The sequence below is a fragment of the Lates calcarifer genome, linkage group LG6, assembly GCF_001640805.2.
Source record: "Lates calcarifer isolate ASB-BC8 linkage group LG6, TLL_Latcal_v3, whole genome shotgun sequence".
NCBI classification, from domain to species: domain Eukaryota; kingdom Metazoa; phylum Chordata; class Actinopteri; family Centropomidae; genus Lates; species Lates calcarifer.
The window spans coordinates 27,617,955-27,643,746 of record NC_066838.1 but is presented as its reverse complement, the minus strand read 5'-3'; the positions used below and the strand labels follow the sequence as shown (position 1 = coordinate 27,643,746).

General features: G+C 48.0%; 2 protein-coding genes across 2 annotated transcripts in view; both read right to left on the bottom strand.

The window, feature by feature from the left end:
• tfe3a (transcription factor binding to IGHM enhancer 3a) overlaps nucleotides 1-2,586 on the bottom strand; it is a 12,794-nt gene extending 10,208 nt beyond the window's left edge. Inside the window, exons 1-2 of the mRNA XM_018687477.2 lie at nucleotides 2,014-2,586; nucleotides 1-90 (exon numbers count right to left, since the gene is read on the bottom strand). The exon at nucleotides 1-90 is cut by the window's left edge and continues 9 nt beyond it. Coding sequence (XP_018542993.1) covers nucleotides 1-90; nucleotides 2,014-2,156 — 233 coding nt within the window. The 5' untranslated portion in view covers nucleotides 2,157-2,586. The remainder of the gene's footprint in view (nucleotides 91-2,013) is intronic.
• Nucleotides 2,587-3,281: 695 nt separating this feature from the next.
• On the bottom strand, nucleotides 3,282-25,792 carry fgd1 (FYVE, RhoGEF and PH domain containing 1). Its single transcript, XM_018687461.2, is given in 19 exon segments — nucleotides 3,282-8,061; nucleotides 8,540-8,686; nucleotides 8,775-8,933; nucleotides 9,762-9,890; nucleotides 9,992-10,093; nucleotides 10,223-10,253; nucleotides 10,348-10,427; nucleotides 10,525-10,617; nucleotides 10,724-10,870; nucleotides 11,384-11,442; nucleotides 11,896-12,034; nucleotides 12,120-12,276; nucleotides 12,363-12,511; nucleotides 12,720-12,809; nucleotides 13,362-14,112; nucleotides 14,191-14,269; nucleotides 14,272-14,388; nucleotides 14,474-14,779; nucleotides 24,893-25,792. Coding segments are annotated over 19 exon segments (3,192 nt in total). The 5' UTR covers nucleotides 25,074-25,792; the 3' UTR covers nucleotides 3,282-7,785.

The window sequence follows — 25,792 nt, the reverse complement described above, 5'->3', positions numbered from 1 at the left end:
ATTGGCTGACTCTTGATCTGGTAGAAGGTGTCGCAGCCTGAGGGCAGCAAACTGTCCACCTCGATGTCAGCGACGATCCCAGACTCCACCCTGATGGACAGAGACAACCAATCAGACACTCAGAGAACCAATCAGACACTCAGAGAACCAATCAGACACTCAGAGAACCAATCAGACTCCTCAGAGAACCAATCAGACTCCTCAGAGTGACGTTGCTGTCAGACAGGACAGGTCACACTGAGGAATCAGATTCTTACTTTAGTTTCTCTGCACAGCTGCTGCAAACATCAGACAGGAAACTGAGCTGCTGCTGAAGCTCAGCACAGAAACATGAAGTAAACTCTGAGAGAGAAAACATTCAGTAAAATATGAAATAACAGCTGTGCCAAGCTGAGATCTAAAACCAGCGGAGATAAATAACACAGACGCAGCTGCAGTTCCTCTGACAACCAGCAGGTGCTGCTGTGATCAAACTGACTCCAGTCTCTGATTAGAGACAGCTGCACTGGGCGAGAGACATCCAGAGACAGAGAGAGAGAGAGAGAGAGTCTGTGTTAACGTGTTGATGTTGTTTTAATATTAATGGAGAGAAGAAGAATGTGGAGGATCAACATCTGTCAGCTGTTTGCTTTCAATCACACTTCCTGTCTGTCTCTGTGTGTGTGTGTGTGTGTGTGTGTGAGAGAGAGATTCTGCTGAGTCACTTCCTGCAGACACACCTCCTCCTCCCACACTGTAAAAAACAGACTAAAGTTAATGTGCCCCCCCAGAACAGTCTCTGTCTCCAGATGTTTCAGGTCAGACAGACGCTGAGTCTGCAGGTGGAGGAGGACTCCGCCCGTTGGTTTCAGACTCTGACCTCCAGCAGCAGCTGGACTCTGATCAGACCCCCCACCCCCACCCCCAGATCTGGTCTGTCAGGATCCAGCCAGTCTACACTGTAAAACATGTTGTTTCTGATTAAAATAAAACATCTGGAAACAGTTTGAGCTGAAACACATCTTCATCATACACATAACCCCCCCCCCCACACACACACACACACACCACACACACCACACACACACACACACACACACACCACACACACCACACACCACACACACACACACACACACACACACACACACACACACGCACACACAGCAGTTACATACAAACAGACCTTCATTGTCTCCAGTTTGTTTTTACTTTTACTTTCTGTCTCACCTCCCACAACGTGTGTGTGTGTGTGTGTGTGTGTGTGTGGACCAGAGGTCAAAGGTCAGACAGTAGCAACACCAACCTCCTGACACAAGTCTCACTCAGCAAACTACATTCATAATTCCGGCGATTTAAAGTTTATTTACCTCTTAGAGAATTTAACTAAAATATAAATTTTATTTTTCAGTCTTTGGTGAAAACACGTCATTTATGATGGATTCAAAGTTAAACTGTAACTTCACTGAACAGGTGATTAAATCCGGAGAAAAGAGTTTGTGGAGCTTTGGCAGTTTTACCTGCATCAGGTGACATGAAATAACTGAGGATTTTTTTTGTCAGCCTGAGTTAACAGCAACAGTTTTGATTGCTATTCTCAGTTGAACATGGCAGATTTACTGTCGATCCAAACCCCATTCAAATGTTCTGCAGGTTAAAATCAACGTGGTTTCATCGTGGATTCATTTCTCCTCGAACAAGATGAAAATTTTTTCTTTAATCTTCAGGACCTGAAGTGATATTCGGCATCAATCAAAGCACAAAAGGACATTTATTCAAACAGGAATTTGAACCTAATGAAGTGATTTCCTTATTCATCATTTCTTGACATATTATTAAAGCAACATGTTTGGTGCTTAATTTATGCGCCGATTTTACCAGAAGAAACTAAACATGTGAACCAGGTCTTCAGTCCGGCTCTGTCAGATACTGGTGAGCACAGTGGCCTTAAATCTACAGATTTTTAAACGGAGTTTGGCGGAAGATGCTCCCAACATTAGAGGTAACCGTAACTTTCAGAACTTCCGGACTCACCGGACCAGATTGAGTGTTTCAGCCGAGTCCAGGATGACGAACACGGTCTGCGGCTGCAGGATCCCGGTGTCCTGCTGCTCCGGCTCGGCCCCGGTTCGGTTCTGCTCCCCGGTCTGGATCTGGTCCGGGCTGACAGCTGACATTTCTCCAGAGACAGGGAGGTTTTAACGAGCAGAGACCGGACTGAGGATCAAAATCTGAGATGCGGAATCACAGCAGCAGGAACAGGGACATGTTCAGACCAGCAGAACAGTGTGAGAAAAACCAGGACCAGCAGGAAGACCAGTCCTCCTCGGGACTAGAACACGACCAGGTCTCAGGTTCAAGTCCAGTCCGAAGCTGCTGAAGGAACCCGGACAGCCCGCACACTGATCCTCGGTCTGAGCCTCAGACTGTCAGACGGACAGACATACAGCACATAGATCACACACAACCTCAGCGCAGGTTCAGCTAACACACACAAACTGGAAAATAAAGTTTGAATCACTTTGAGTCAAACACTGGATCAATCAGTTTGATTGATTAGAATTAAATCAATTATTCAATCATTTCTATCTCAGCGTCTTTTCCACCTGATCTCAGGTCTTTCTACTTGTTCTGTTTCTATGTGTGAGTCACCAACAGACTGAGCTCTCCCGGACCAATCGGCTGCTGCTCTGGTCCCTGCCAGCCAATAGGAGAGAGGCTGTGTTCTGTGACAGCCAATGAGCTGCTGCATCTGCGCCTCAGGGCTCAGAGAGAGGCGGGGGGCGGACATCTTGTTTGTTTTTATCTCTGGTGTTACGGGAAGTGTGTGTGTGTGTGTGTGTGTGTGTGTGTGTGGTGGTGGTGGTGGGGGGTGACGTCAGTCCAGCTGATCCGCCGAGCTCCAATTAGAGAGGCGGAGAGAGGTGGTGATTTTATTCTGGGGAAAGTTTTTATTTTTACCCAGAGTTTCATCAGCGGGGTGACGTCACACATACCCCGTATAATAATAATAAAAATAATAATAAAAATCCAGACAGGAATCAGATCTACTGCTGGTGTTGTGTTTAAAGACCTTCTGATGAAAATGAATCTGCAGATTCACTCTGTCTGAATATAAACACTGATCAACTGTTTCTTCCTGTCACCACCAGATGGAGCTGTTACTACAATACAGTTAGTACAGACAGTAGTAGTAGTAATAATAGTAGTAGTAGTAGTACACATAGTAGTAGTAGTGGTAGTAGTAGTAGTACAGACAGTAGTAGTAGTAGTAGTAGAAATACTGGTCCAGAGTGACGCTGTCAGTTTTGACATTTTTATTTGAGTTATAACCTCATAAACATTTCTCATGTTATTTTCTTACAGAAGGGCATTATGGGAAACGGACATGGACAGGATGGAAGGCAGTGGCCGGCCACTAACCAATAACCTGCAATCAATAATCAATAATCAATAATAGCAAGATAGCAGAACTACAACGAGAAGTAGAATACACAACCATGCTGCTGTTACACCTGGAGAGAGAGAGAGAGAGAGAAATGGTGGTGGATGCTGTTGTCATGGTAACTGGTTTCTAGAGGTTGCTAAGGCAACATGGCAACCAGCACTGGGGGATGAGGCTGGAGATCACCATGGCAACATGCTGCTCCAGAAATCCCGACGTTACTTCGGCGTGAAGTCACAAAAGAAAAAATGATGTCATTCAGTTACATGACATCACCGCCTCAGCCTCGTCTGATTGGCTCTTTAACAGCTGGATCAGAAATAATGTATGTCCATATATGGTGACGTTTATATTCCACATGCCAGAACACTGTCAGGTAACATTTGGTTTGTTTCAGCCTCATCTCAGGAAGGGAGGGGGTCCTGATGGTTTCCATGGTAACAGTATGGACAGATTGAGAGACCCCACCCTCTGGTCAGGAATGAACCCTGGGTACAGCAGCCGTTAACAGTGTGTCAGGTAGAGTGTCACTGCAGACTGATGGAGGAACAGCAGCATCACAACAGCCAGAAAATCAACAACAACAACATGAAAGATAAAAAATAACAATCTTTTATATTAAAATGAGAAATAAATATAAAAACACAGACTGAACGGGTTGAGTCTGATTTGGCACAAACAGAAGTGAATAAAATTCAGAGACTGACGTCTGTAAACCTGGAGAGTCCAGTTCAGACTGGTTTTAATCTACAGCTGATCCCCGGCTCTGACGGGTCCAACACGACTGGAAGTACTCATCCTGTAGATGTTTTACTGGTTTATTGGTGATGAGTGGTCAGAGGCAGAGCTGTTATTTCACTGATGTTTAGAAAGCTTCTCAGAAATAAGAACTGATCTCAGAGCAGGGGAAAAGTAAACGTCATGAAGATGACGAGTGTGGAGCAGACGTTTCACAGTCAGTCAGTGTGTTAGAGATCAGCTTCACCTCCTTGTCCTGCACCACTGAACCAAACCTGGTCAGGACTGGACTAATGCTGCATTCACGTTATATCAGAATGACCGTAATTCCTAGTTTGCAACTTGTAAAAATTGTTCATGTCAACAAGATGTAATGACGACAGTGAGTCGGATTTCTCTGAACGCTCAGATCCAATTTGGAGCTAAAAAGTAAATAAATGAAATGAGATGTAAATAGATCAAATTCTACTGAACGCAAACGACCACCACTCAGCTTCCAGTTCCAATCCTGAAAAACCTCCTCAGGTCATAATAACATGGTCACACTCATCTCTAGCTCAAACCTCTGGTGTGACAGACTGTTCCTGGTTGTGGACCGACGTGGTTCAGACCAAACAAGAAATACTTCCATACATGACGCCGACAACTGAACAAACTACTGAACACATTCCAGAATGTGTTTTGGCACATGGAGAGAACCACCGGTCAGAACCATCAGAACCAGTCAGGAACCAGTCTCCCAAGATCTCTGGCAACAGAAAGAAGAAGAAGCAGAAGAACTGTCGGCTACTCAACACAAATCAGACTGAAAGTTGAAAACATTTTTCACCACATCAAAACAACAGGTGATGATGGGAACTCTAAGGCTGAGTTACTGGCCATTTCCTTCCACTGAGGGAGGAGAGGACGACACACCACTGGAGTCTGCTTTACACGCCAAGAACACGCTAAAAACACGCCGTGACAACCAGAGCCACGCACAGACTGAGCACCAAATAGTGACGGAGGTAGAAGTTAAAGAAGAGCTCAACATTTTCAGAAATCCAGTTTTCAAAACACTTTGTTGAGTCGCATGTTTCAGACGGATATAGCCTAGCTTAGCACAAAGACTGTGTAGCATTAGGTCACACTGTTAGCTACTGAAAGTTGTTCAGTTAGCCCCAGTTAGTTACTGTTACCAGCTTCCCCTGCCTCCAGTCTTTGTGCTAAGCTAGGCTAACAGTATCCCCTGCCTCCGGTCTTTGTGCTAAGCTAGGCTAATTATTCTATATCCTTGACCTATTGCTGTGCTGGACCAACAGAGATGAACCTGGTCTCCAACTGAAACATTGGACTCGGATTTATTAAAATGTCAGAATGTTCCTTTAACCTTCATCCTGTGAATCCAAACAGTGGAGCCAACATGGCCACCGCTGGACCCCAAACTGTCTGCTGGGCTCTGGCTGTGTGGAGGTCTGCAGAGTGTGGAGGAACAGCGAGCGTTAACCTTTAACCTTTACACAGTCACATGACCGGGGGGGTCACAGCAGAATAAATTATATTTACAAAAAACTTTACTCTTTGTTTTTCTTCTTGCATCGACTTCATCAAGCAAACATCAAACACAACCCAGACTCAGAAACACAGAAATATCCAACGAGAAGTCTCTTTTCTTTAGATTCATCAGAACAAGAACAAGATTAATAAGATTCTTTTTTCACTATCAAAACACTTTGTCCAAAAGGTGTTTACAGACACTGGACCACTGGAAGTGAAGATGAGAAAAACAACGAAAGTCTGGTCAGATCTGCTCCGTCTAATCGCTGGATTCATTTCCAACATCCAGGAAACAGAGTCCATCAGACCGGGGGGGGGTCACAGTTCAGCAGAAACATGAAGGTTCAGTCCAGTCTGGTTTCATGTCTGTCTTTAAAAACTCCATAGGCTTTTCACATCCAACTTTAAAACACCTCCTCCTCCTTCTCCTCCTCCTTTTCCACCTCCTCCTTCTCCTCCTCTTTCTTTTCCTCCTCCTCCTTCTCCTCCTCTTTCTCTTCCTCTTCCTCCTCCTCCTCCTCCTTTTCCTCCTCCTCCACCAGGGGCTGAGGGCCTCACATCTCACACATTATTTATACACAAATTTAGTTCAGTTAACCTTTTAGGATCTTTTCAGACTTGAATATTTTTAAAACTTAAAACTACATTTTCATCCACAAACTGTTGAGTGAGATTTTCTTCAGGACAGAGCAGAGGCTGCTGGGACATGTAGTTTACCTGCAGACAGGTGGAGGTCAGAGAGGAGGATTTAGAAACTAGCTTTTCTTCTTCAGGGGATATTTGAGTGCCATAAAGAGAACGATCAGTTTGTTTCCTGCTTCAGCTCAGGAAACTCTCGTTTTTAAAAACAGGAAGAATCTTTTCTAATCTCTTATTGAATCGTCCGGGGCGACAGCAGCAGCTGCTTCATGTCAGGTCAAAGGTCGACTCCTCAGGTGTCAGGTGGGATTTAAACCCACCTCACCGGGTTTTTTTCCTGGGGACGTTTCACAGGTTAAAATGAATAATCCACAGAGTCATGACTGAAGCAGTGGAGGTCTGACTCTGAGTCCACATCAGTTCAATCATCAGGTCTGAACAGAGGGACTGGACCTAAACTGGGTCAGGGTTGGACTGAGTTGGATCATCCTCAGTCTGACTGAGTCTCTGTCTCAGAAACATGAACAGCCTCCTGGTTTATTGTCCATATTTCTGATAAATGAGACGCGATTCTGTGGATCAGAGGGATCTGAGGGAGGTGGACTTGAACTGGACCTGAACTGGACCTGGTGTTAAACCTGCGTCCACTCGTCCACCTGTCTCCTGCAGCTCTGTGTCCTTTTTCCTCAGAGACGCTCAGTGACTCACAGGAATTAAAGTCTGAAACACATCAGACCTTCTGGAAAATAGATGAATTAAAACAGGAGAAGAAGAAGACAGGAAGAGGCCGTCAGGTGTGGTGACTGTAAATATATGAGTTGACCACATGTGCTTTATGAAGAACCGTCCAATCAGAGAGCGTCTGGCTCTTGTTGCCGTGCAGATCAGAGACGAGTGACGTCAGAGTTTCACTGGATAAATTCACAAATTTTTAAAAACTTCACTTTGGGATTTTGGGTCAAGTTTCTAACACTGATGTCACAGCTCTGAGTGGAAGCGTCTCCATAGCAACGGCACCCGGGGCTCATGGGAACTGTAGTGTTTCTACAGACTGAGGGAGAGTGATGAGGCTGCGGCTCGAGGTCTGGTTTTTGTTGGAGGGAAAAGTTCACTGTGAACATTTACAATGATGACGCTTAGAGAAGTGTGTGACCAGAGGCTCCGCCCACCTCACCTGACAGGTGAGACAAAGGTGAAACAAGAGAGAGAGAGAGATGCCATCTTGTGTGGACAGCAGGGAGGAATCATGCAGATGAATCAATGCGACTTCAAATATACAGAGTGTGTGTGTGCGCGTGTCTGTGTATGTGTGTGTGTGTGTGTGTGTGTGTTTTAGCTACGACGGTGTGAACTGGTTTTAAACTGGTTTTGTTCTGGTTTCCATTCAGGACTGATCTTCATCTCAGGACCCCGCCTTCATCATCACCATCCTTCCTCATCCAATAGAATCACGTGTTCTCGCCCTCCACTGCCGCCACTAGCTCCTCCCCCTCCTCCTCCAGACTCTCCACTATTGGCCGGTGGACCTGAGGCTCCTCCCCCCTCCCCGCCCTCGACAGGATGTCCATCCACCGCCGCTGCAGTTCCTCCCCCTCTGCGCTGAAGTACAGGGTCAGGTGACTCTGGGAGATCTTGAAGGCGTGGCGTCTCTCCAGACGGTCACATGACTCAGGCAGAGAGACCTCGAAGCCAATGAGAGGGACGCTGCGCTGCGCCTTCACGTCCTGCAGGAGGAACAACAAACAACCTGTCTGCTCAGGTGCATCATGGGTATTTGACCAAAGACCAACTGGATTAAGTTGTGTCTGATCAGATTTAACTGTTAGCATGCTAGCATCAGTACTGTTGCTATGGTTACTGTCAGGCTGAGACCTAATATATGATTTAATAATAAATGGTTCCTACAGGATCCTGACAGGGACAAAAGAGTTGACAATAAAGTGACAGGTAATAAAGATCAATAGATATAGATCAGTGATTGGACCGGTTCAAATTCATTCATTCTGTTTCCTGCTGAGAGTAAATATGAACCCACAGCCAGCGGCTCGTTAGCTTAGCTTAGCATAAAGACTGGAAGGACAGAGGATCAGCCAGCCTTGACTCCACCCCCGCCTACAGCGCTGTGTTCCCAGCATCCTCCTGTGTTCTGGAGCTGTAGCCTGTGGTGCAGGGTGGAGGTCCAGGTGGTGTTTAGTGTCGTACCTGTGGAGCTCCGTAGATGTAGAGCACCAGCGGCTCGTTCTCAGGGATGACGAACCAGGCCTTCTGCCAGCCCCGCCCCCCTCCCTTCTCCATGTGGTGCAGAAAACTACAAATCACACTGTTCTCTGCTGCCAGGGAGGCCTGTTTCTATGGCAACCAGAGAGAGAGAGAGAGTCAGCTTCCTGCGACAACACAAAGTGATGTCACAGTGATGTCAGAGTCATGTCACACTGACCTCCAGGATGGAGCGCCTCCTCTGGGTGCTGCTGCTCAGCGTGGCGGGCGACGGCAGCACCCCCACCAGCGTGGCGTAGCAGTCGACACAGACACGGTTGGTGCGGTTGTTGTCATACGACAGACGGGCGCGAAACTCCGAACATTTCCCACAAACCACCTGGGTTCAACACAGACAGTCAGTCAGACAGTCAGACAGACAGACAGACAGACAGTCAGACAGACAGTCAGACAGACAGACAGACAGACAGACAGACAGACAGACAGACAGTCAGACAGACAGACAGACAGTCAGACAGACAGTCAGTCAGTCAGTCAGTCAGACAGACAGTCAGTCAGACAGACAGACAGTCAGACAGACAGTCAGTCAGTCAGACAGACAGGCAGTCAGACAGACAGTCAGACAGACAGACAGACAAACAGACAGTCAGTCAGTCAGTCAGACAGACAGTCAGACAGTCAGACAGACAGACAGACGGACAGACAAACAGACAGTCAGTCAGTCAGTCAGTCAGACAGACAGACAGTCAGACAGACAGTTTTCGTTGTGAAGCAGGAGAACAGGAAACAGACGACGGGCTGTTGTTTCAGAACGATGAAAGTGGAAAACAAAGAACGACTGACATTGTTTTGTTTCTGTTAATGCAGAGAAAAGGAGAGAAAAGGACTGATAATGTTAAGATGTCGGCTCACTGCAGGGGGTTTCCATCTGTTTTCACCTTAGCTGGATGAAGATAGCTAGCTAGCTAAGACCAGCTTGATTAGCCTAAGCACTAAGCTAGCTTACAGTGCTATCGTTCATTAGGTGACTTCTGGGACAAAATAAAAACAATTTAACGATGAAACAGACGGTTTTTAGCCTGTAACTTATTCTCATTTCCTCCCAAAATGAAAACCTTCTCGTTTGTCTTGTCCAATATAAAAGGAGAGACAGGAGAAGGCTCATCGCTCCAAAATGACCGACTGGCCTCTGTGGAGGTGAACGTACGTGTCCGCAGGCTTTACAGTGGTGCCTCCTCTTGGTGATGGAGTTGAACGGCTCCTGACACTTCATACACAGAGTGACCTCCTTCTCTCTAATGGGGGTTGGAGCTCGTTTCCCCAGCTCCACGCAGCTCTGAGGGACAGGGACAGAGTCAGGTGAGGGTGGTGTTTGAGCTGCAGTACCTCCATCAGCCACCAGGACACACTGAGCACTGATATCAGAGTGAGTGTTACCGGGGAGTGAGGCGGCGTCGACTCGTCGTCTCTCAGAGAACAGTTCAGGTGTCTGAAGCTCTCCACCGTCTGCTCATGTCTCTGGATGGTTGCCTGGATCGCCTGAAAAAATAAAAGCCTCTGTCAGAGACGGTCGCCACTTCCTGCTGATGTTTCACATTAAAAGCCAACCAGGTGCTTTTAATTTGAAAATCTGTGTCTCTGTGGTGAGATACAGGAAGTCGTGTTTACCTGGATCCAGTCCTTCTTCTCCTCCTCTGTCCTGAGACACACAAACACAACATCAGTCAGATGACACTGGGGAGTGTGTGTGTGAGTGTGTGAGAGTGTGTGTGTGGGGGGTTATAAACCCTCACCTGGCCTGAAGCTCCAGAGATCTCTGTTTTCCAGAAACCAGGAAGGTCCTGGGAACCGCAACGCTGCTGGTCTCCTTCAGCTGGAGAGAGAGAGAGAGGGAGAGAGAGAGAGTCACTGCTTCTGCTGGGTGTGTGTGTGTGTGTGTGTGTGTGTGTGTGTGTGTGTTCCTGTCTCACCTCCATGCCGTCCACATCAATGCGAGCACGGACTCCGTATTTCTGACCAATCAGACGCAGCTTCGGGACGCAGTACAGCAACCTGTCGTTAAACTGCAGAGACAGACAGAGGTCACATGACCTGACCTGTGAGGACGACAGGGTGGAGCAGAGCTGGACAGTAGAAGACAGTAGAAGACAGTAGAAGACAGTAGAGTACCAGTATGAGGTATCTGTCCTGCGTGGTCCCGTTCTTATTGGACAGTTTGAGGATGTGTCCTTCTTTAATGAGCTCGTTAGTCGGGTTAACGATGTCTTCTTCTCCTCCCAACAACTCGTACACCTTCAACAACTTCCTCATCCGCTCCTGTTGGGGGGGGGCAGAGAGAGGGCGGGGTGTTTCCTTTAATCAGTTAATTACATCTACAGGTGTTATACAGCAGCTAGCTGCTAAATGTAAGCTAATTAACATTTTATTCAACGTTCATGAATCGATTAAAGTTTAAAGCTCGGAAGATGTTGTTCATTAAATCAGCTGCTGACATGTTTGTATGAGACCAAGACCAAGACCTTTAACCCTCCACTGACTGGACTTTACTCTCACAGTTTCATGAATTTAATTCTAAAACACTGATCCAGGAGAGACCTGAGGTCCAGGTTCCCGGTCTTGGACCAGGTGGTAGGAACCCGACCTGAGGCTGCTCCCTGAGAGTCTGATGTAAAAACTAAATGATGTTCTGATTCTGAGAGGAGGAGCTGAAGTGAAGGTTAATGACAAACTGACGACGTCTGATGTGGTCTCTGATGTGGTCTGGACCGTGGCGGACCACTGTGATTATGGCCGACAGCTCTGGGTGTCGACTGTGTGAAAGTCTCTCACCATCTTCCTGATGGCGGCGTTGGAGTGTTCGGCTGCTGTGGCGATGAGCTCCAGAGACTCTGCAGAGAAACACAGACGATGCTGTTTACTCTTAGATTCACAGTTTGAGCTGTGAACTTCTTCAGACAGGAGGTTTGATCAGATCTGCATCCTGAGGTAAAGTTACAGCTAAAGAACAAGTGAGAGTTTATGTGGCAGTGACAGGTGCTGATAACATGTGGTCTGCAGACTCAGAGCAGAGGAGAACCGGGTCTGATATATCCCACTGTGTCAGCAGGCAGTGAACGCAGCACTTCATGTGGATATGTCAGACTCACTGTGTTTTACCAGTACTTCACTCGTTTAAAGCTGACAGATTCTTTTCAGTGTAGATGCAGCTCAGTGTCAGCTCAGACAGAGCCCCCCCCCCACCCCAAGATCTGATCCAGAGGAAACAGAACGAGGAGACCCACGTCTCAGACAGGTCCTGGTCCTGCAGTGGATTCATGTGTGGGTGTGTTTGTTTGTCGTACTCTGGGCGTCCCTGTGGTCCGGGGCGTCCTCCGGCAGCCGGTGCAGATAGTCTTTGAGCAACAGCTCGTAGCGAGGGATCCTCTGAACCGGCTCCAACATGTGATGCTGCAGAGTCAGGTTCCCACAGCGCTCCTCCCTCTGCACACAGACACACAAACAGTCACAGCAACACACAAACAACTACCGCACCAAGGAGCCGAGCCGCGGCGTCACACACCCGTACCTGGATCTCCTGGATGATGGTCTTGAACTGAGCCGACCTCTCCATCCAAGTGTTGACCAGCTCCATGGCTCGGTCGAAGTTCTTCACGTACTCTCCGTACATCTTCAGGAAGGGAGCCAGCTTCTGCAGGATGTCCCCGATCCGCGGGTTCAGGTCCCTGCAGACAGAGGGAGGAGGGAGGTCAGAGGAGAGGGAGGAGGGAGGAGGAGGAGGAGGAGGAGGAGGAGGAGGAACATCACTCACCACTCCTCCATCCGTTTCTGCAGCGCCGGCAGCAGGAACTGCTGATGGAAGCAGTAGATAGAGCAGATGTTGGAGAAGATTCCCTGAACCACGTCACAGGGGAAGGAGGAGCGGGACCGAGCCTCCTCCAGGAGTCTGGCACAGAAAACCTGCAGGAGGAGACAGGAGGAGGAGGCGACTGTGGGAGCTGAGACACTTTAAACCTGTCAGCCTGCAAATACTGTGAGGTTTCCATGGCAACAGAGACGGATTCAGGTGTGTGAAACTGAACAAACACGACAATGACCACAACCGGACCAGGACTGAAGAGGACCAGGACTGTGGGCAGGTGGTCCAGGTTCAGAGCAGGTGACTCACCTGGTCCAGGAGGTGGAGCTTAGAGACGTAGGCGATCTCTGTGTGCAGCAGCTCGTTGGCGATGTTGAAGACCCTCTGCTGGACGGACAGCTGGACAGAGACACAGACAGGTGTTACCCACAGTGACCGAACATCAGGACAGGTGATGTGACCTCATCATGTGACATCGTAGCACAGGTGATCACATCCTCCTTCACTAGACACTGATCTTAGATCTGTTCCTGTCGTCTCTGATCGAGCAGATGGGTGTTTTAAATTAACTGTACAGGTAAAATCCTAACAGGTGAATTCAGGTGAATTCAGGTGTTCTGGGTGCTGATGGTGGAGCCTCTAAACTGAACTGAACTAATAAAGGTGTAAACGAGGTCACAGTAAAGGTCGGAGTAAAATAAATATCTGCTTCAACCTGTGAGTCGTCCTGACAGAGCTGAGCTCTGATTGGACGGAGATGTGGTTCACAGTCCGAGACAGGAGGTACACCTGGCGCTACATGAGTTAGCCATTAGCTCGTCACTCAGTCAGCAAACTTCTGCAAACAAATGCTTCAGATGTGTGAACAAGTGCAACTCAGGTGTCAATCAGTCCGCCCACAGACTGAGAGGAGTTTTTGTTTCTGTTTATGTGTTTGTAAACCTGTCTCACCTCAGCAGAGTCCTGTCTGTCTGTCTTGGGTGGGGGCAGCACCAGCGTTAGCTCCGCCTCCTCCTCTTCCTCCAGGTCACTGTCTCCCTCCTCAGAGAACTCCCTCCTCCTCCTCACCGCTCCCCTTGCCTCAACCTCCACCCCCTCTCCCTCTCCCTCCCCTCCCTCCCCCGCGTACGAGGACGAGCTGGAGAGGCGGGGCAAGAGGGCGGGGCTGCATGGATAAGCCACGCCCCCATCGTCCACGCCTGCGAAGCAGAGTTCCTCGCTGTGCGACGGGGAGCTGATGCTGTCAATCCCGCTGTCCCGATTGGCCAGCTTCCCGTCCGTCTGGGAGGAGGGCAGGGACAGACGCTCCGAGGGCAGCTCTGATTGGTCGAGCAGCGGCGGCTGCTGCTGTGACTCCCTCATCTCCACGGCAACCACGTCGTCTTCCAGGTGTTTCTCTGACGCACTGTAACCCGACTCCATCGACAGACGCTTCTGATGGAGGTTGTCACAACACGCCACCGCCAGCTCTTCATCATCGTCATCATCATCATCGTTTCGTACGTCGCCCTCCCCCTCACCCTCTGTGATGTCATCATGACCTTTGACTTCAGGGGGCACCTCCTCATCAGGAGGGGGAGGGGCAGGGGATGATGATGACGGTGGTGATGAAGGTCGGGAGGAGGAGAGGGAGGAGGGGGGGTCAGGGAGGCGGGGACACAGAGCCCCCCCGGTGATGTCAGGAACCACGATGATCTGCTCACTGCGCACAAACAAAAACACACAATAAACACAAGAAACAATGATGACATCACTCCTCCACTGACCAATCAGAACTCACCGCTCAAACTTCTCGATGAGGGACAGGACACAGGTGGGGGAGGCGGTGCCATCGGCGCGGGTGGGTGGAGTCCGCCCCCCCGTGGGTCTGCTGGGAGGGGTCTGCAGGGCGGTGGAGGAGGGAGGGGTTTGTCCGGAGCCCGGGGGCGTGGCCTCGACACCCCTGCCTGCTGCTGGAGGTGGGGGGGCTTCGGGGGGACTGCGGAGGGCGGGGTCACGGGTCAGTTAGTGATGTCACAAACTCATGAATGTAAATAAACATAAGTGTAAATAAAGTTTTGTACCCTGAGGTTTGGGCCCGGGCAGCGGCGGCCGGCTCTTGCTCGGTGGTGTTATTGTGGTAGCCGGCAGCTCCGGCGGCCCCGTGTCGTTGACCAGCAGCAGCCCGTCAGCGGATCCACGGCGCTCCATTAGCTCCACCCCTCCATCCAGAGAGGCGGGGCCTGAGGAGGAGGAGCTGGGCCCCGGGTCAGAGCTCGGCTGCTGGGGAGTGTCAGCGTCCAGCGCCCCCTGGTGTCCACAGGGGGAGCAGGACGGCTCCAGAGAGAGACTCTTAGTCAGCAAGCTGGGACTGGAGGAGGAGGAGGGACCTGGGGGGTGTAGGACAAAGGCCACGCCCACAGACTGTCAAAATAAAAGCCTCTTTTCTTTCAGGTCTGAGAATATTCAAAATAAAAAAACTTTTTCTTCATTTACAATGTATGTGTGTGTGTGTGTGTGTGTGTGTGTGTGTGTAAGACGCAGCAGTGTCATTCAGACTGAGGGATGTGAACAGTCTGTGGATGAAATCAGCTGATTGTAAAAACAGCCTCCACACACACACACACACAGTAATAGCTTCCATATGACGTCTCCAGCCGTTGGTGCTGACAGACAGAAATAAACTCCACATGGAGACAAAGACAGAGATGTTTGTGGTCTGTTAACGGCTGCAGTTCATTGGCTGAACCCTGGTGCTTCCTGATAGCTGATTGGCTAAAAGGAACAACATCCATTTCAAAATGAAGCTGAAACATCCAGACCTCTTACTGTCTGTGTTTAATCATCTTTTATTTATTTGAACTCTGACAAACTTTAACCTACAGAAACTGTTACAGCTGCTGTACTACAACTCCCATGATGCTTTGACACAGTGAGGGGCCAGTGACTGAGACTCAGACACAAGAGCCAGGTTTTTTCCCTAACCACTAACCCACTGACTAAATGAACTAAACCACTGACTATCTATATCTGTCTCCACTGCCCTTGCAGTAACACTTTGAGCACTGACTCAGGACTCTGGACTCAGGACTCAGGACTCTGGACCTGCAGGACTTGAGACACCAGGACGTCACAGTTTGACCAGTGTCTGGTTGATTTTCTGTTTTTTGCTGAGTCTGTTTTCTTTCTCCCCTCAGACTGATCAATTATTCATGAAGGATTGAGAACCTGTCACATCATCAATACTGCAGCAACAACGACAACATCTGCTGTGGATAAAGTTATTGATTATTCACGGCTCTGACTGACTGGATCCTCTGGTTATCGACGCCGTTCTCTGCATCTGAACCATCCGGCTGTCTTTGGTTCCAAACCAAACTACAACTTTTAAATCTGTCGGGTTCTTCATCTCCTCTGCTCTGTGACTCAGAGGACGACTGTCAAACTAATTGACCTCTGACCTCAGAGGAAACTGCTGATCTGATTGGTCGATGCAGCTCTGTGAGGAATATTTCAACAATTCCTCCAACCTCAACAACCACACAGGTCAATCTATCCTGACCCTCAGATACGACCTGTAGGAAGGTGCCAACTTGTGGGGACAAAAAGGAGTCCCCATAATTACATGTTAGAGTGAGGACTTGGTTTGAGTCTCCAGGAAATGAATGTAAGTCAATGTGATGTCCTCTGAAGTGATGGAAGTGGTGTCTACAGATGTGAACATGATGGGATAGGTCATGGGAAAACATCAACAGGCTAATCTAAAGCAGATGGTGTGTGTGAGTCTATTAATAACTGAGGTCATTAAACTGACATTAAATTAAACAAATCTTCTTCAGATTAACAGGCAGTAATTTTTTAATTTTATTCTCCTGTCCGTTGACAATTACCTGGTCTGTGCAGTTTGACTGACCACACTACATTACCCAGAATTCTTCCAACACCAATAAGTCACACTGTCCAGATTAGAATAAGTTTGGAGTTGGACCTGCAGTTCAGCCACAGGTGTGTCCAGATTGAGGTCAGCAGGTAGGTTAGCTGGTATCAGGTCAGTTGGTCAGTCAGGTTAGTTTCAGCATCCACAGACCATGTGACAGAAAAATAAACTCAACATTTTTTCATGCACCACACTTCCAGACTGCCTGAACATACATGTGTATCTTCTGTCGGTGTCTGGACTGGAGTATGGTCAAGGCTTTAGAGACAGGTACGGTGGTCAACAGATGGACAGGTGGGTACTAGGCAGATAGGTAGCTTGGTTTAGGTGACTGGTCATAAGGCTGGTCAGACGGTTGGTTAATAGGTCAGTAGTTTGGTTTGTCTGAGGGAGGGTGGGTCAGATGGTCGTTGGCTGGTTAGTTAGAATAGATCTTTATTGTCTTTGTTTGAAAAACAGCAAAAGACAATTCAGCAGCTCTAGGGTTGACAGCACAAGATAAAAAGATAGACAAAGACAAGTACTGTAATTTCCGGACTATTGAGAATATGAATATAACCTGAATATAGGCCGCACCCACTAAATTTAAAATAAAAAGAAAAAAAAATTGTACATATAGGCTGCACTTGTCTATAAGCCACAGGTGTCTACGTTGTAACGTGAGATATTTACACATTCACGCCGCCGTCTCCAACGTCTCACCATCGATTCATTGATGCCAAGCTTACGTGCAGCAGCTCTATTTCCTTTATCGACAGCCAGATCAATTCCCTTTAACTTAAAAACTGCATCATATGCATTTCTTCATGTGTTTTCCATGATGAGGGTGTGTGCATTAAGCGCAAAATGACTGTTCTGAAGAATTTAGTGTGAGTGCATTTGATCTAATTCGAACAGTTTCATTGGTCCGCTGTGACCTGTTCAGTAATTTCATTGGTCTGATGTGACGAGGCTAAATGTTTTGGCGGCATGAAGCTCGTCAGCCCGTAAAAAACTATAAATTAGTCGCATCATTGTTTAAGCCGCAAGGTTCAAAGCGTGTGAAAAAAGTAGCGGCTTATAGCCCGCAAATTACGGTAGGTTAGTAAGATGGTACAAACACTGGTTGGTCTGTCAGTAGACAGGCAGACCAATCAGTGGGTTGGTTAGGTAGGAAGATAGGCAGGCGAGTTGACTCATCGTTAGTCACCAGGTTAGTAAGTCAGATGGTTGATAGGCAGGTTGGTCAGTAAGCAGATTAATAGCTTGGTCGTTTGGCATCTTTCTTTCACTGCTTTTTTCAAGATGTAATCTCTGCCCACGCAAAACAGAAACCTGAAAATACCTGCTTTAACATTTCAAGTCTGGGAGGGTGGATTTTTTTCTCACAGTTTCCCCCTGCGTTTGGTTGTTGTGCTAAGCTAAGCTAACCACATCCTGGTCCTCAGAGGAGAGTGAGAACCAGAGGATTTACTGAAAACCTTGGACTGTTCCTTTAACACCTCCAGCCTGCTGCAGCACAACTGTCATGTACACAACACACAGACACACACAGACACGTCAGGCAACACGTCGGAACCAGCTGGAGCAGCGGAGACTGTTTCTACTGCACAGAATAGAATAAAATAGAGGCGTTGCTCTGTTTGATGCAGCAGTGTTGTGTTAGGAGGATCTCTGCGTTGGAGGAGAAATTTTCTATATGCACCAAACCTTCCTCCACAGTCTCCTCCTGTCAGACTGAACGCTGCAGAACATCAGAGCTGATTCAGAACAAACTGAGCCGAGCTCGCAGAACCAACAGAACCCACAACACATGGAACAAACCAACGCGCTTCATATAACTGTTCATTATTTACAGAATGTGAAAGAGGTTCCAGGAGCCACTAAGGATCCTCTAATCGCTCTTTAGGATGTTCTGATCACTGAGGTTCTAGTGGTTCCTGACGACAGGTTCTTTATGTGATTCTAGAAGAAACTGAAGGATTTGTGGAGGTTCTATAGGTGGTTCTAGTGGTCCTTGTGGACACTGAAGAGGTTCCTGGGAACGTTTGGGTGGTTCTAATCATTTAGTTTTAATGGTCATATTGAATGATCATTAAGGCTATTGAGGAGGTTCTGGGGGTTATAATTTTCCTCCCTGCGGTTTCAGTGTCCACTGAGGAGATTCTAGTATCACCAAGGAAGTTCTAAATGGCTTTGTGGTGACTGCAGAGGTTCTGTTTGTCCTTTAACTCCTCTAGGTGTGATGGGTCTTTTACGAGGTTCTGGTGAATCTAAGGATCATTGAGAAGGTTTTGTTTGAGTTAAAGAGGTAGTATGTTCTTTAATAAGTCTGGTTCTAACATGGTTCTAACAGTCATTCAGGAGGTTCTGTTCAGGCCTGTCTCAGTCTGTTCTGCTGACAGGTGAAGACAGGTTCTGACCAATCAGAACGAGCCTGATCCATGATCCTGATCCTGCAGGTTTCACCTTCATCACCACCATCGCCATTTTCAGGGTTAACATGAGATTCTGCTGTGTGTGTGTGTGTGTGTGTGTGTGTGGAGGGGGTGTGTCCGTCTGTCTGAAACAAACCAACACACACACACTAATTATTAACACCACCTCCATCCTGCTTTTCATCCACATCAGCCTCCATGTTTAAAATCAATCGATCAGCCAATCAATAAAACACACACACACACACACACACACACACACACACACAGTCTGGGCTGTGATCAGGATCCTGACTGTATGAAATCTGCCTGATGTCGGTGTCAGTGATGATGGAATAAAACCCAGCAGAGTATCGATCAGATGACATCATCTGTCGAATCAATAACGCTCCGATGTGTCACGTGCCTGCAGCGTTAACTCAGTGTGTGTGTGTGTGAGAAGCTGTTTTCAGCAGAGACACACACATCTGGCAGACGCAGTATCATGCAGCCATACTAGCCTACATTCACTGCGGCGAGATGTCGGTCAGTGCGTGCACGACAGCCTGTGTGAGCGCGCGCATGTTACCCCCCCATCACAGGGATGATTCTGATCATCGTCATTATTTCTCCGTTTAAAACAAATGAAATCAGACGGTGGTGAGATGAGGCTGCAGCGGCGCGCGCCCATGCGTGTGCACGCGCGTGCAGCGGTTGTCAGCAGCTACATATACTGTGTGTGTGTGTGTGTGTGTGTGTGTGTGTGTCCGCGGTGTAGAGACTCACCCCTGGTCAGGCTGCTTCTGTCCATGTACATCGCGCAGCAAAACACAAATCCGGTCATTAAAGAAAATGTTGGTGCGGGGAGAGAGCGGCTCTCCCGGTCCACAGCACGGAGAAGAAACCGGGTCAGATCCTCTCTCACACACACACACACGCTCAGAGGCACGGAGCGGACCGGAGCGGAACGGCTCGGACCCACAGACGCACCGACAGATCGACGGTCCGGACCGACTGCAGACCGACAGGCTGCCGCTTCAGGACGGATAAGTGGGTTAGATCCGCTCGGTTTGGTTCAGTGGGCAGCCCGGTGTGTGAGCGGCGGGCGGCGGCGGGGGGGTGGGGGGGGGAGAGAGAGAGAGAGAGAGAGAGAGAGATGGTGTATCCTCTCTCTCCTCCATTTTGGTTTCCTTGACAACAATTTTAGGGGGAGGGGGTGTAGACAGCAGTAGATGTGTAAATCACAGACTGAGTCCTTCTGTGACGGACCATGATCCTGCTGTTCCTAATAAACTGCAGCACACACAGGAAAACTGTGGTCTGGGGACCAAACCGGGTCCTCCACAGACAACATGTGGCCCCTGACACAAGCTGACAGGTGCAGCACTGATGCTGCGTTCAAGTTCCTCTCTGAAGTCTGAATTTCTGAGTTCCCAGCAGAAGTTTGAACCTGAACGCCTCCTGAAGTCGGAGCAACTCCACCAACCCCGACATCAGAATCCAAGATGGCTGCTCCTCATCAACAGCAGTGAACTCTCTGCTAATGTTCCTATTTATAGCAGCTCAGTCTCATTAGTTTACATGAAGTCAGTCAGACACAGAGAACTGTTCAGGTTTATCTGTGGACATGTTGCTACGCTGTTTGTAGAGCGCTGTTAGCAACTGTTGCTAACAACAGCTAATCTGAGATACGACTGAATCAGTTCACCTTCATGGTTTAATGTTCCAGGTTAGAAATGTGAACATCTTCTTAACAACGTCCTGAAGAGTTTGTGTTAAACTCTGGAGGAGGAGGAGGTGGAGGAGGTGGAGGAGGAGGAGGAGGTGGAGGAGGTGGAGGTGGAGGAGTTCAGACGTCCAACCTCTGATGTGAAGGGAACGCAGCATAATACACCTGAGAGTGAAGCCACGCCCACTAACAGGTCGTCAAAAAGAAGGTGTGTCAGTAACAGTGTGTCTCTTCACCTGAGACCATCTGCACACACACACACACACAGGGTGTGATGCTCCATGCTGGGTGCTGACACTCAGCTTCATCTTCTCACTGATGTTACAGATAAAACTGGTCACATGACTCCACCTCAGTCACATGGTCCTGAACACATCTTCATATACATATATGACTTTAACCAGGAGCTGCTGGAATACCACTGCCTCCACCTGTTAGTGTGTCTGAGTTACTGTGTGGTACTTTTACTTCAGTAAAGTATCTGATTACTTCTTCCACCACTGAAAGTCTCTATGGAGTCTGGTACTGATATATAAAGATGTTTCTGGTTAAAATATAAGGATCTGACCTGTCAGAGACCTGGACCTGGACCTGGACCCTGTAGACCTGTTCAGATCAGATCAGATTTTAATCCTGATGCTGCTTTGTGTCTCAGGTTTAATACAGAGAATAATGATGCTGCGTCCGTTACTTTACTTTAAACATGAACACACCTGTCCAGCTCTCAGGTGAGAGCAGGTGAGCTCACCTGGCCAGAGTATTTTCACCCAAACAGGCTGCACACAGCAGTAAAACAAGCGCCCCTCTCCTCCTGACATCCCACCAGACCTAAAAATATCTTCCACAGAGTTGATGTAGCTCCACCCCACAGCTGAGTCACTACATGATGAACAAAAACAAACATACCCCTTTGAGCTCTGTGGAGCACACACACACACACACACACACACACACACACACACACACACACACACAGGCAGACAGGGTGATCAAAACAAACACCCCCCAGAGCATCAGTGTCTAAGCTCAAATCAAACACACCAGGATCAGTCAGTGTTGCATAAAACAAACACTCCCCAGTTACTGAGGAGGAGGGAGGAGGGCCACAAATATAGATCACCAAATCAAACACACCCCCAGGTTACAGAGAGACAGTTAAACTCCACCCGTCTGCAGAGGAAAAAACCAAACACACCTGAACAATTCACCATCATCTGAGAGGAGGGAAAACAAACACACCCTGTGATCATCTGGCAGGGGAGGAGATAAAGCTACAGGCTGACCTCTGACCCCCCCACCCCCCACACACTCAGCCTCCCCCCGGAGCAACAGAGAGCGACCCAGTGACCTGAAGAGGGAAAAGCTCAATCGTCCATCCCCCCAGGAGAGAGGGAGAGAGTGAGAGAGAGGAGGGGTGTGTGTGTGTGTGTGTGTGTGTGTGTGTGTGTGTGTAGAAACACTGTGAGTCGACAGTAGAAGCATCGACATCTGTAAATATGATGTTCACAAACAGAAGAAGCTGGATCACATCAGACTGTGACATCATAGAGGTCAGAGGTCACCTGACAGAGGAAGTCGAGTCCTGCAGGACTGATCCTAAAACCAGTCAGTTAGCATGTTAGCATGTTAGCTCTTCCTGTTGTCAGTGTGTTTCTGGTTAAATGTCTGAAATAAGGTCTGTGGTTTTAACACAAGCTCAAGACATTTTCAGGTTTTATTCTCCGACATAAAATGGGTCAGTAAATCCCCCACTCCTGATGTTTGAAGCTTTTACGTGTCTTAAAAAAGGCGGTTGCTAACGAGTGTCTAAATGAGACTACAGAGGTTGTCGGGGACGTTAACATGAAAACCCATCTACTCACCAGTCCACCTTTACAGCCTCGTTGTGTTTCTACTCACGCTCTTTCAAACTCTCACTAACTTTCTAAGAAGAAAGGCTTTTGTAGAAGAGCTCAGAGCTAAATGAAATGACCAGTTGGAAGCTTAGTGGTGGAGACGTTGACGTCATGTGACCGTGGTGTAGTTGGTTTATAGCCTAACATTAGCTTCTTACTTCAAACATCAGAACAGTGGTGTTCATCTGTGAAGAAACCAGTTTGCAGGACTTTATCACCTTAAATAAAAATCTCATTCATAAAAACATTTAAGTGCTTTAATCTAACCTGTCAGTCTCAGGTGAGGATCTGAACACTGGAGTTAAAAACTGTGTGTAATCCTGATGAGTTGAACAGATTTAAACAGTGGAAACAGTAGAGTCTGTGGTATCAGCTGTGCTGAGAGGGTGGGGGGTTATCGTGCCTGTTGAGCAGCTGAATCGTCTATTTTTAACCCTCAGCTCTTCATTCATATCACCTCTGTCTTCACATGGCCTGCTGAACGGCATGCTGGGAGGACTGAGGGGTGGGGGGGTTCAACTGTATCCATCCGCTGTCACCGTCATCCAGCAAGAAATAGTTCCATATAAAACATGTTGGAATATTTCTGCACTGTGGACAGAGCCAGGCTAGCTGTTTCCCCCTGCTCTCAGCCTCTATGCTAAGCTAAGCTGTTTTCCCCTGCTCTCAGCCTCTATGCTAAGCTAAGCTGTTTTCCCCTGCTCTCAGCCTCTATGCTAAGCTAAGCTAACCGTTTTCCCCTGCTCTCAGCCTCTATGCTAAGCTAAGCTAACTGTTTCCCTCTGCTCTCAGCCTCTATGCTAAGCTAAACTAACTGTTTTCCCCTGCTCTCAGCCTCTATGCTAAGCTAAGCTAACTGTTTTCCCCTGCTCTCAGCCTCTATGCTAAGCTAAGCTAACTGTGCCCCGACAGAGTGTCGTTCACTGAGAAACTTTCCTCTGAACACAAACAGGAAACACCAGATCCTCAGTCAGAGAGCAGAGAGCTGTTCATCCTCCACAGCTTCACTAACGAGCTCGTTACTGATTTTAACCAATCAGAGCTCAGAGCTCACTCCGTCCTCTGTCCTGTACTAAAACTACAGAGCTGCTGATCCTCTGAAAACCAAACACAGCAAAACAGAAAGTGACTGATCTGACCTTTGATCTCTGTTAATGACCTCATCTCTCTGAGTCCTCTTCTTCTTCTGTGGTGGTTTAAGGCAGTAACTCCACCAGCTGATCTCTGATCTGTTCCAACTTTATCAGAGTGAAACTGCTTCACTTTACTCACAGATACAACCACTGATCAGTGACTCAGTTTTCACCGTGACTGATCCTGGTCCCAGTTTGTATCATATTTGGTTTTTCTCTGTTGTTCTGACAGAAACCAACAGGACCTCACTGAGTCTGTGAACTCTCTGAGACTCTTTCAGCTTCATCAACATTCTGCTTCAGCAGATTCTTCTGAATGTCTGAGTGTTTTTATCAGAGTCAGAGCAGCCTCCAACCTAATCTACAGCTCCACTGTTCAAGCCCTGACTGCTGTTAGCTCCTGTTAACCACTTACTCCTGTTAGCTTCTGTTAACTCCTGTTAGCGTCTGCTAGTTTCTGTTAGCATCATTAACTGAGGAATTCACTTACTTTTTTCCAACACTGTAAATGTTTGAATGATGCAGTGAAACACCAGAACACCAGGTTTGAATCTGCCCCCCCCCCTTACTAAAGCTATTAAATCAAACAGAAATGCAAAAATAATGTTTCACTGTTGTCAACAATAATATTAAATCCACAGGAATGGTAAATGGACTGCAGGGTTTTTCCAGTCGTATTAAACCACTCTAACACACACACACACACAGTTGAGACATCAGGGGCAGTTGTGGGGGGGTTCAGCACAGACTGGAGGAGCCGGATCGACCCGCTCCACCTCCTGAACCACAGAATCCAAACTGAGTCCTGAGACCAACAGGGTCAGAACAGAGAGTCCTCAGATCAGACAGACTCGTCTTTATGTTTTACTGAAGGGCTTCATCAGGGTTTACTGTTATTAAGCTCTTATTTTGTTTTCAGGCTCTTATTTTGTTTTCAGGCTCTTATTTTGTTTTCAGGCTCTTATTTTGTCAGGTCTGTGTTTCCTCCACATGTTTGTTAATAAGTAGAAACTACGCTGAGTATTTTACAGAGTGAGAACGAGCTGCTGAGTTTCTGTTTGTATCATTGGATTATTCTGCAAACAGCATCACATGACACACACACACACACACACACACACAGCTTTTTCTCACCCATTGATGCTAAACATGGAAACATCATGTGACCTGTCTGACCTCAGCTCCACCAGAGAATTAGATTGAGTCTAATGTAATGAACTGTCTCACACGTTAAACAACCTCCAAATCCCCAAAGACCTGAACCTGAACCTGAACCTGGACCTGGACCAGACTGTGTGTTCTGGACTAACTGAAGAAAAGTTCTCACATGTTTTATAAACCTGAACTTTACGCCCCCGTCAGAAAACTCTACAGAGACACGAGGCGCTCTGAGTGGAACCAGAGTGGACTCACCTGTCCTGCAGGTGGAGCTGCTGTTGTGTGGTGGAGGTGGAGGTGGTTGGAGTGGGGGGGTCAGGTGGTAGGAGAACCTCATGGTGCTGAACTGACTGGAGAAGGAGGCGGGAGGAGGAGGAGGGGGAGGAGGAGGGAGGCTGAACCCAAGCAGGGCGCTGCGAGGTCGGTTCAGCTGCATCCTGACTCCTGCACAGGTACGTCAGTCCACACCTGCACAGGTCTGAGGTCAGTGTGGAGCAGAGGTCTGACTCAGTCTTTGTTTCAGTTTGAATCAGTGTGGATCAGTTTGGTTGGAGCCATGTGGAGGTCTCCCCCTCCTTCATCCTCCCCCTCTTTCTTCCATCTTCTCCTCCTCTTCTTTTCTTTGTCACTCTTTACTGAACCCGAACCGAACAGGTCGTCTCGCCTCCATCTCGGTCTGGTGCCTCCTCTCTGACCTCCTCAGGATCCTCAGGAATCTGCTCCCACAGTAAAAAGCAGCTCCAGATCTGCTGCCGCTCGGCTGCTTCAGTTTCCTGTCGCTCACGCTGACCTCAGATCAGATCTGTGGACACTCAGAGAAGTGAAAAATAACTTTCACAGATGAAACCTGATCCAGGGCTGATCCCTCTCATTAAATCAGACTGTCTTCTTCTTCTCCTCGTCTCTCTGGAGTTTGCTCCTGAAGAAGTTTTAATCCTCGATGTGCAGACTCAGCTCCTCCTACACCTCCGCCTTCACTTCTCCTTCAGCTCCTCTCTTTTCCTGATTCCTCCTCCTGCTGCTGCTTCACTTTCACTCGTCTGCAGATTCTCTTTCATTCCAGCGTCAGTTTCTCACAACAGACGCTCTGTCGTCTCTCTCTCTCTTTTGTGTGAAAGTCTGATCTGAGCTGCAGACCAACGCCACAGCTCCTCC